The sequence below is a fragment of the Argiope bruennichi genome, chromosome 4, assembly GCF_947563725.1.
Source record: "Argiope bruennichi chromosome 4, qqArgBrue1.1, whole genome shotgun sequence".
Classification (NCBI taxonomy): domain Eukaryota; kingdom Metazoa; phylum Arthropoda; class Arachnida; order Araneae; family Araneidae; genus Argiope; species Argiope bruennichi.
The window spans coordinates 28940072-28951997 of NC_079154.1; the positions used below are offsets into that span (position 1 = coordinate 28940072).

At 25.8% G+C, this 11926-nt stretch overlaps 1 protein-coding gene across 6 annotated transcripts in view; it reads left to right on the top strand.

Moving 5' to 3' along the window:
• LOC129965492 (plexin-B-like) overlaps positions 1-10957 on the top strand; it is a 734796-nt gene extending 723839 nt beyond the window's left edge. For 5 of the 6 annotated variants that reach the window (XM_056079424.1, XM_056079429.1, XM_056079426.1 and 2 more), the window contains 15 exons: positions 471-714; positions 936-1078; positions 1387-1517; positions 1822-1881; positions 2260-2334; positions 2438-2504; positions 2668-2814; positions 2990-3143; positions 3227-3391; positions 4234-4415; positions 4880-5040; positions 5158-5305; positions 5436-5576; positions 6315-6389; positions 7050-10957. In XM_056079424.1, coding sequence (XP_055935399.1) covers positions 471-714; positions 936-1078; positions 1387-1517; positions 1822-1881; positions 2260-2334; positions 2438-2504; positions 2668-2814; positions 2990-3143; positions 3227-3391; positions 4234-4415; positions 4880-5040; positions 5158-5305; positions 5436-5576; positions 6315-6389; positions 7050-7157 — 2001 coding nt within the window. In that variant the 3' untranslated portion in view covers positions 7158-10957. The remainder of the gene's footprint in view (positions 1-470; positions 715-935; positions 1079-1386; positions 1518-1821; positions 1882-2259; positions 2335-2437; positions 2505-2667; positions 2815-2989; positions 3144-3226; positions 3392-4233; positions 4416-4879; positions 5041-5157; positions 5306-5435; positions 5577-6314; positions 6390-7049) is intronic. The other variant, XM_056079430.1, reaches the window with a different exon arrangement.
• The last annotated feature ends 969 nt before the right edge of the window (positions 10958-11926 follow it).

The window sequence follows — 11926 nt, forward strand, 5'->3', positions numbered from 1 at the left end:
TTAATAAATTTATACTCCATTTTTTTATATTTTATTTATAAATTATATTCAGAAAATTTAATTCTATCAGAGAAAAGCTGCAATAGAAATATTGCATATTTCTACAATAGAAATATTTTAAATATTTTTCTCTTAAAATGAATCTTTTCTGTGGATTATATAAAATACTAGGAAAAATTCATTCTGTGAATAAATTTGTTAAATTAGTAATTTTTTTTAACATTCTTTTTACTTTATCAAAAATTATGCTCAATATTTAAAGTCATATTACAGAAAACCTATAAATTCAAAATTAGAATTGAACAACAGAATTGGAAATAATGTCATTATTAACTGAATTTTTATTCCCCTAAAACGTATGCATCGTAATCTATAGACCATATATGGATATATTACTTAAAGATAATTTAAACACTTGTCATCCTTATCATATTCTATATGTTATTACATGAAAATATATTTTGATGTAGGTACGTGCTGGAACAAACCTCCGCTACCAGATTGGCTATTTGCGCTATGAAGTGGCTAAAACTTATGAGTTTCCACCTGAAGCTATTGGAGGCATTGCTGCTGCAGCAGCTATTCTAATCGTATTGAGTCTGATAATTTTGGCTGCTCTGAGGCATAAAAGTTCTCAAGCAGAACGAGAATACAAAAGGATACAACTGCAAATGGATACTTTAGAAAACAGTGTACGCTCAGAGTGCAAACAAGGTAAAAGATAATTTGCGATTATACTTAAACTCTAAATAGTAAACAAAATTCTATATTCATATGACTTAAAATTTATATATCTTTAAATCTTTAATTTATTAATCATGATTTTTGTAAACACTTTACTAAAATTCTTATTCCAATAATCCTTTATATGTTGTTTAATACAACAGCTCGTTTCATAATTGTATAAACATTGATTGCATCTTTATATTTTATAGCCTTTGCTGAACTTCAGACAGATATGTCAGATTTAAATAATGATATACAAGCAACAGGAGTACCAACACTAGATCATCGAACTTTCGTAATGAAAGTCTTTTTCCCTGGTGTCACAGATAATCCAGTCATCGAAGAATGCAAAGTAATTATTCAGATTATAATTACATTTTTTTAAATAAAAGTTAAAAATTTAATATTGAACAAGGGAATTTTTTAAATCAATATCAACTATTACTATTATGTAAACTTTTAGTGCTTACACAATTATTGCATGCATTCTAAAAATATGTATGTAGATTAGTATTGAATGAAATATTTAACCAAATTATGACCTATCTAACTATATACTATTATTATCTTGTGCAGTATGTTTTTTTTATATATTAGATTGAATTTATAAAATCTAAAAAAAAACTATTATTAATTGGTGCTTTTTTAAAAAATTCATAGCAAATAAATGGACCACAGAATATGTATGAAATTGCGATGGCTCAATTTGAACAACTTCTGTGTAACAGAAATTTTTTGCTTGTATTCATCGAGACTTTAGAAGAACAAAAGTCATTCAGCATTAGAGATAAGTAAGTACTTCCTTAGCTTAAAAACTATCCATTGTGCATATTTAACTTTATTAAAGCTTCAAAACAAAATTAGCCTGGATTTCTGTTGTACTAAAATAAAGCTTCTGAAAAATTAATGTTCTAGATTGTTCATATTGTTAAGACATAGAAATTTTAAATATCAGAGTATTTAAAAGGAAGTATTTAAGTATTTGTTCAATTTTAAAACTATAAAATAATTAATATAAAATGTAATTTTTAATGGCTTATTTAAAATATCAATGCAATAAATGCAGTTCTAAAATGTTTTTATAATTCTTTTTAGAGTAAACGTTGCATCTTTATTGATGATAATATTCTTGGAAAAAATGGAATATGCCACAAGGTAAGAATTTGATTGAAACGTATTCTTATTATCTCTAAAGTAATTTCAGTTGCATTCTAACAAGGTTTTGAACTTTTATAAATATTAGTTAATTTATTAAAGAATTTTCATCTAATAATTTATTTTTGCTATTAGTAATTGGTAATGTTTATATCTTATTACATATGTTAATTTGTGCAGCTGTGTTTTATTTTGTCGAGCCACTCTTTAAAACTCTTCATAATAAAATATAATTAATAAATTTTCATCGCTGTTGCATGTTCTATAGAAATAATCAATATTACCAAAAATTTGATGCTATCTAATGATGACGATGTTTAAAAAAATTACTTATTAAAAATATCTTTCCTAATTATTTTGTGTTTTGTGCATTTTTAGCATTTTGAAAGAACTACTACTGCGTTTAATCGACAAATATGTGGGTACCAAGCATCCACAACTCATGCTTCGCAGGTCAGTGAATTCTTAGTGTTTAAATTATTAATATGCCTTTAAAAATGTATTTATTTAATTCTTTTTTCACTATTACTTATATATATTCATTTATTTTGCTCAGAACTGAATCAGTAGTTGAAAAAATGCTGACAAACTGGATGGCACTATGCATGTATAATTATATAAAGGTATATATAATAAACTTTATTCTATTTTTAAATAAGAATTGTATAAGTTTTATTCTTTTTTTTTTGTAAGTTATTACAATTAATCATCATTTTTCTTTGTGGATATGAATAAATTAAGTAAGTTATATTTGATTTTATTAATTTTCTGTCCCTCTCTTTGAAGGATCAAGCTGGAGGATCCCTATTTCTTTTATTCAGTGCAATTAAACATCAAGTAGAAAAAGGACCTGTAGATGCTATCACACATGATGCAAGATATTCTTTGTCTGAAGAAAGATTACTTAGGGAGCAAATAGAATATTCTTCAGTGGTAAGAATAAATCAGTACTACATAATCATATTACTTACATTTTAGAACAATAAAATCATTGATTGTATTAATATACAAATTGCTAAGAATTATATATAATAACAAAAAAAAAAACGTTCTTGATTGTCTATAAATATTTGCAGTATTTTAGAATAATCATTACATTATATTTCAGACCATACAAGTAATACATGAAGATCAAGATGAAAAGATACAGTGTAAGGTAAATGACTGTGATACCATAAGCCAAGTTAAAGCAAAAATTCTGGATTACCTTTACAAAAACACTCCATTTTCTCAAAGACCATCCATATATGATGTAGATCTTGGTAAGCATGCTTTTCAAAGTACTGAAATACCTTCATTTGCTGTTTAGAATCATAAGATTAAATTCCTTTTTTTCTTTTTTTAGAATGGAGGCATGGTCGTGGAGGCCACCTTATTTTAGCTGATGAGGATCTCACCACAAAAGTAGTCAATGGCTGGAAGAGAATCAACACATTAGCTCATTATGGAATTCGAGAATCTGCAGTCATGTGCTTAGTAGCAAGAAGAAAAGACATGATGAACTGCCTTCGTAAGTCAATGCTTCTTACTGAATCTTGATTATTGACTACAATGAAATTTTATCATTTCTATAATGCAATAGAACTTTAATAGAGAGTATCAGTTTTCTTCCTATGCCTGTGATTATGAAAAAGTCCCTCTATAAATATGCAAAAAAATTCCTGAATATCCCTTTACATTTCTTTAATCAAAGAAATTCTCATAAAGAAGTATAAATTGTATCATATGACTGAGTGCAACAGATTATTCAAAACAAAATACTGAATGTATGATTGAGTCTTCTTTCATTAGAACTTGGAAATATTAAATAAAGATTTTTGCGTTAAAATTAAATAATTTAATAATTGTTTTTATATTCAATATCTGGAAAACCAAACTTCGCTCCACAATTTTTTGTAAAATAGTGTTTTTTTAGAGAAAATATTTAGATAAGAATCACATACTGATTACATATGAATCTTTTTTAATCTTTCCTACATATGAACTGGTTATTTAAATATTTTTTAACTTACATTCAGTTTTACCATGGTGAAATTGGGTCCGAGATGGCGTTATATCAGCATGAGAGCAAATAAAAAAAAAGGCTCTAATAGTTAGCTATAAAAAAATTATTTTTTGTATGTGTGTGTGTAAAATTGCATCCCCCCCCCCAGGAAAGACACCTATATAGATAAACTTAAAAAGCAAAACCTTATCTAAATATAATACTTGATCCAAATCATTACAGCCATTTCCCAATACACAAAATAAATTTATATTTATATACATACAAGAATTACTTGTTTAAAGTTATAAGATTGTTACATTTAAGCTGCGTTCCCATAATAGAAATCATCATTTATATTATTCTAGGTTCTACATTTAATGGACCTCTCATCTCTGGTTCACCTCATTTAGGGAACTGCATAGAAGATGGACCAAGGCTTCGCTATTGGCATCTAGTCAAGAATATGGATGACCATCATGACTTTCAGAAAGATCACAGTCATAAGGCAATACCTGAGATATTCTTAACTCGGCTACTTTCAACAAAAGTAAGCTATTGTTTTAAAAATTGGTAGTTTCCAGTTTGTTAAATAAATATGTTCTATACATTATGACAACTAAAAAATATGTAAATACATTTATAATTTTATTTCTCAGAACTCTTAAAGAACTTATCATTATAGCTAGAATTATTTTTTTATTTATATGTCAACATTTATTTTGTCAAAACAGTATCATGAAGGTCTTCAAAATACTTGCTTCTGATAAAAATAAAAAAAGAAATATTTAAATAAATTCTTTATATTTTAGTTCTTTACATATGAAATTACTTATGAAAGAAAAAAAGATAATAATTGAATAGAATCATTTTAGACGAAAAAGTGAAAATCAAATAGTGTTCTCAATTTTACTTCTTTATTCTTTAGTTTAAAAAAAATGCCAATTTTTAATTATGTCTCTAAAATTAATGTTCTTTAGTAAAATCTAATTACACTTTGTTTATTTTTTAAAGGGAACAATTCAAAAATTTGTGGATGATTTTCTGACCACGATTTTATCTGCTAAAGAGTCCTTGCCTCCTGCAGTTAAGTGGTTATTTGATCTCTTTGACGAAGCTGCTGCTAGATATGGAATTTCTGACCCAGAAGTAGTACATGCATGGAAAAGTAACAGGTATGTAAAGAAATTTGAATTAATGCATTTCTGTGGATTTAACCAAATTTTTGAAATGTTTATTGTGCTTTGCAATTTATAAGATTACTTACTCATAAATATTTTATTTCCTTTCAGTTTGCCTCTTAGGTTTTGGGTAAATTTAGTAAAGAATCCAGATTTTGTGTTTGACATTGAAAAGACCCCTATAGTGGACTCTTGTTTGTCTGTAATTGCTCAAACTTTTATGGACTCTTGTTCTACTTCTGAACATAGACTGGGAAAGGTTAGTATAGCTATCATCTATTAGAAATCTTTTTGTTTTGTAAAAAAGTTAAATCATTCTATTTCAGAGTCTTTTGCCTATATTCTGTTAGATCTATATAAAAATACTATATTTTATATATTTAATATAGGATTCTCCCTCCAACAAACTTCTTTTTGCAAGAGACATTCCTACCTACAGAAAAATGGTGAACAGGTTTTACCAAGATGTTGCCAACTTACCTGCCGTTACTGAGCAGGAGATGTGCGTGTCACTGCAGATGTTATCAATGGTAAGGAAAAAAGTTTGAGATAATGTGAGTTATAAATCATGAATGCTAGGAAAGTTAAAAAAAAAAAAGGGGAATAGATTCCATATTTTTAAAAAATAGTAATGACTAAACTAATTAACATTATAAGGTGTCCAAAGCTTAATATCTTGGATATCATTTAATTTGTAGTATATTTATTTTGTCAAGTGCAAATTTATTTCATGTTAGTTAGTATAACATATCCATGTCTAATACTTTTGTAACTCAATTTATACATTTTTTTTTAATATTCCATATATATCTTGGGGAATATATTAATTACTAATTCCCAGCACAAATGGATAAAAAGAGTTTTAGTATGTTGTAGAGTATAAAATGAAGCATATATATTAATTAAATAAATTTTATTTGTAACATTTTAAGCTTTACATATTATTTTAAATTTATAAGGGACACAAAAAAATGCCTTATTTATTTTATTATATTTAAATGGAATCAAGGTTTTATTTTATATTGGTAGTTTTAATAAATAGTGCATAAATACAGTGCAGCAATAACTGTTAGTATGGTTTTGTTGATATATCTAATATTCCTTACAATTTAAACTTTACGTTATATCAAAGTGGGTATTACTGCCTTTTAATAAGTTGGTGAAGGAGCAAATAATTATTAGCTTTTATTATATTATAATATTAATAGCATGTAATTATTTTTACTTGCTTAATATTTTGAGATCTCATTTGAAAGTTATCATTTCAGGCTCATGCTGGAGAAGTGGATAGCGTAAATGCCTTAAAAGAATTGTATATATACGTCTCAAGATATGGAAATCAAGTATGTTTTTTAAAAATTTTATTTTAATATTTTTTTTCAATGTATGCAGTTTTTTTTGAGATTTAAGAATTATGCATTGCATTCTCTCTATTCCCAAGTTTCGTCTAGTGAAGAGTAAAAATTCCAGAAACTTTAGTGTACATTTCCTTCAAATTTGTTTTGTGAATATGCAAGATATAACTTTTAGAATTTAGGAAAATATTATATGTATTGAAATAATAAAACTGTTTAATTTATACTTTTGATTATGATGGTGAATATTATCAGGAATTTTCAAAATAGGCATTCAACTGAGCATCTTAAACTTTTTCAACATATGAGCTTTTTTCTATTATACAGAAGTTATGCATTCTAATTTATGTATTAAAAATAATTTTACCAATTTGCAAATATTTAATTAGCAAATGAGGTATTAATTAATTGCAAGAGAAAAACTATTAGATGAACCATAGTTATTTGGTACATTTCAAAATAAAATACAAAAGAAGTGCAATTTTTGGAACTATTGTGCCCATCCAAGGTTGAGAATCTATATTTATTTATCTCTTACAATTTGAAAATCATAAAATAATGTTTTTTAAGTAATTAGAAATGTTTTACAAACATCTTTATCACAACATTTTCATGGCAAAGTGGTAATTATACTCTTTTATTTTTCAGATTTTGGAAGCTTTGGACACAGACCCTGGGTGTCAGTCGCAGCATTTAGCAGGCAAACTAGAGACTGTAGCATATACGATAGGTGGTGGTGAAGCATCATTGTGCTGAAGACATTGAATCTTAAATTAAAAGTGCTTCTCCATTCCATTGCATTTCATTATATGAAGTGCACACTGTGGTACATTTCTGTACAATCATACGTTTGGACTGCAGTAGTGTGAATACTTTTTCAATTTTCCTATGCGAAAATTTTTATGGAGAAAACATTGAGTCATCTCCTGCATTTTGTGATCAAGCCATTTTGTATACTAATTGTGAATCTAAACTTACGTTGATCTATGAAGTGTGTGTGTACATATAAACATAAATAAATATATATATAAATTATATCTCTAGTTTTTTGCTCCTCAGACTGTGTTTTCTAAGTTTGAACTTCTTCATCGTGAGTTCTCTTTTCTGAGGCACTTGTATACTTTGCATGAACAGAATTTGAACACTATCCAGAAACTGTTCTGAGTGACCGACCTACTTATGAACTCATCAAACACTTTCTATTTAAAACTCCGTGCCACCTTTGCCAATAATATGCACATTTCGGCTCCTCTGTACTAGTACAGTGTTTGGGAGTAGGAATTTTTATTCATTTGATATAATCAGATGTTCAAAATTGGCAATCTTCAAACAACAGTTTCTGGCAGAAATGGATCTGTCTCCAAAGACAGGGGACAATGGATCTTAGAAGACATCACAAGAAGAAATTTATGAGATGTATACGTATGTACTTAATTTTGGAAATAATATATTACTTGCTTTTCCTCCCCTGCGAGCTGTAAAGGGGAATCTAAAATTTCATTAATAAGATGATACACAGTTTGCTTGTCATTATTGGGAATATATTTGCATTTTTCTGGTGTATCTTAAAGGTGTGCCATTTTCCTTCTACAATTAAACAGAAAGTATGGAATTGTTACTTTTTAACTGTTGGGGCCAATAGGTTTTTAGTATGTTAAATGATACTTAATGAATGAAGAGGTTGTGTTATTGCATTCACATGTTATTCTTTAGTAGATAAATATGCTATTTATTATCACATGCATACATTTATTATTACACAAATAAGTAAATTTTTTTTCAAATTATTAACATTAAAAAATATTCAATAACATTACATATAATGTTTTAGAAAGATATATATATCTATCTTTCTAAGCTGAAATATTTTGAAGACAAATAGCTTCATATAATCATATTTATATTGTAGTATCATAATTATTTTCTTTTATATTTTTTCCATATTATTTGAAATCTTTAAGAGAATCCAAGATGCTTTTTTTTTTATTCTGTTTAGCAAAACTTTATTAAATCAATGTTTGCATCTAGTTTATGAAAATATATTGGGGAATTAAAATTTCTTATCTACTTTCTAGTCTAAAGATAGTTTACATTTTTTACACAAGTAGAATCCCTTTCTTTTCTTAATTTATGAGATGATTCCTCTCTAGTCTGTTCCATCATTTAAAAAAATTTTTATCAACATTTTCGAATAATTTTGACATTCAAAATACGATTCCTTAACTTTTGCAACGTTTTCCTCATGTAAGGCACTATTTAGTTGGCCATCAAAGAATACACAACTGATTAAACATGGATAAGTACATCATTTAAGTTTATGCATGATTTGTAGAAAAAGTGTAATAAAAATTATGTACTATTTAATAACATTTCATGTCAGTATTATTTATTACTTTCTTTAGTTGAGTATGATAATTTGCAGCTAAATTAAGCAATAAAAATATCAGTTTTATTACAAATATACAAAATAAAGTATCAGCTTTGTAAGAAGAATGGGCAACTTTTATGAGAAGAGTACTGAAATGTATAAATACTTATAAACTGGAAAATTTATTTTATGAATTAATATTATTTTATCGAAATAAACAAAGAATGAATATAAATTGACTAATGAGAGAAAAAAAAAAGTATTTATAGATTTTTGCTATTTTAAAGATTAAACAGCTATATTTAATGCTGAAGAAGGGGATTTTTTTTTTTCAAATATTACAACACATTTCTTTTATGCATTTGATTTCACATTTTATAGACATATAAGACCTGCATGTACTGTTTGAATAAATATATGTGAAACTCATTGTCTTCTATGTCTTACTTAAACTAACACCAGATGTTTCCTGCATTTTGTGAACAAGTTATGCAATAACATGCAACTACTACTTTCAAACAAAACACTATATAAATGGTTTATTTCTTTATAATTGTGAACTTCATCAAATATAAATTGTTGTTCAATAACTACTACCCTACTTCTAACTTAATTTAACAGAAGATGGAAAAATTTATCCATCTCTTAAACAAAGAGAAGGCATTTGTAAAGAAAGAGGTGAATTAAATATGTGTGTGTATATTGTTTACTGTTGAAATAGTGAAGTAATCTATAAAGTTAAAGTGCTCTTTTTGGATACTTTATTGATCTTAGATCTCTAGGAACTCTTTATGTTGTATTTTCCTGCCAAATGCCTTAAATGTAAATGTGAGGCTGTAACATGTGTGAATAATTTCAAATTATGATTTCTCATGAAAGTTTTATTTTGGTCGTATAACAAAATATAGCTTTTCACTTTGATAATTTGATTTGTGCTTCTGTTCATTGTAAATTATTGTACATATAGAATGCAGATTTAAAAATTTAAAAGTGTAAATGTGTCACTTTTTAAAAAAAATTAAATATACGAATATTTTCATCCTGAAGTGAAAATACTGGTACTAAAGATTTATCTAATCCAATAAAATTAGTTATTTAATTTATTCATTATCACATAACTGATTTTAAATTAATATTTTAAACAAAATATTAACTCAAATATCTAATATTAAAATTATTTTTTTTTTTGTTAAATATAGTCAGTGATCACCGTAGTTTAAATTAAATATAAAATCTGCAATAAGTTTACATAATTTCACTGGACAACCTATAAGTTGACATGTCAGAAGGATTATTAATTTTAATTTTGCTTTGAAGTTTGATTTCACTTCACAAATATTTTAAAAATACTTTTAATAGTAACAAACTATCATATTTTTTCCTGTTTAAAATTTTTTTTTAAATTGAAAAATAAATTAGATGTCTGAAGCAAACAAATGTAGTGATATTTACTAATAAACACAAAATTTTAAATTATGAATAGTAATAGAAAAATCAAAAGTAAATATTTAATTTTACCTTTGCAGCAAATAAAATGCAGAAGCAATAGACTTTTTCTGCACTGTAAAATAAAATACAAAGTGTTAGTTAATCATAAAATATTCAACTGGATTTAGTTTTTAAAACATTATACATTTTTCATTATTTCTTTAAACATTTATTTTTGTGTGCAATATTCTGTATTTTCAAATAAAATTTATATCTAAAGAAAATAAACCATGAATTAATCTATCAAAGAAACTTTTTGAAAAGGATCAGATAAAAAAAAATTACATATAATAATGCAGTTGAATTTTAATTTGTAAAGAACAAAGCTAAATTGTATTTCTTTGAATTAATATTTTTATGGCATATTCTTATTATGAAGCTGTCCTCTTCAGTGAATTAAAAAGGGGAAAAAAACTTTTAATTATAACTGATTCCTTTTCAAAAGCTTCTAAATATAATTAAGTTCTTTGATATGTTATACAAATGATTTCTTTTGCTATTGACTTTTGTTATTGTTTTTTAGCAACTTGTGGCATGTATACACTTACTGAAAAGACAAGATGGTTGTTATTATTTCATGGAATGGGTTGTGACTCTGGTTAATCAGCCCATTAGTGAAAAGTATTTTTTTACTCTACCCACTGTTTTTTGTCCTTTGAATTGTGGGATGATGCCAATAAATTTGAACATAATACTTCAACTTGTATTTTGTTTTGACATTTTCAAATAACATTTAAAATATGGCATTTTTTACATAAGTATCTAAAAAAAAAGTCTTATTTAATTAATTTTCTCTTCAATTTTAACACATTCTATAAGGTAATTAGACCTTTCATTCCAGATTTAATCATATAAAAACTCAACCACTTTGCAAAATTTGTCTATTTTGAAAGTATTTTAATATATTAATTACATACTTTTAATAACTAATTTCCTTTCCTTTAACTTTAATTCTGACATTAAAGTTAATTATTAGCACATTAGTTTATTTTTAAATGAAATAATAGATAGTTAACAATGACAATGCATTCACAAAATATTTTATCATAAATGAACTAAAACATTGCCTATTTATGAATACCCCTCTGGGAATAAAATTCTATAAATGTGCTGTAGTTTTCCAAATAAGAAAGGCCATTTTTTTAAGTAAAAAAAATAATCATATTTTTCATTACAAAACTAAAGATAATTTTAGAAAAGTATACAGTATTAAGAAATAGAAAAACATACCTTTTTATATTATATTCTAATACACAAGTACAATATTTTTGATGATAATCTCAATTTTAAAGTCATATTCATGAGGCATCTGTATCAGATATCCTATTTTGTGAATATTTATGATACATTTACGAGATGTATTAAAAATTTCATGCATAGGGAGTTAACAGCAACTTTTTGCTTTCACATATTTAAATTCATTTATACTTGTGTACATATTAAAATAAGTAAATTTGAAGTACTTCTGTTTATTGAAATCTCACAACAGGATTTAAATAACTATGAATTCCATGAAAAAGAACTATATAATATATCCTTATGAGGGAAAAAAAATCAATCATACATATAAGAAGTTTTATAACTTCAAAATAAAGCACATACTAAAAATTCAACAAACTTTATTATAATATATATGTAAAATAGAAATCAACATTTACAAAAGTAAACA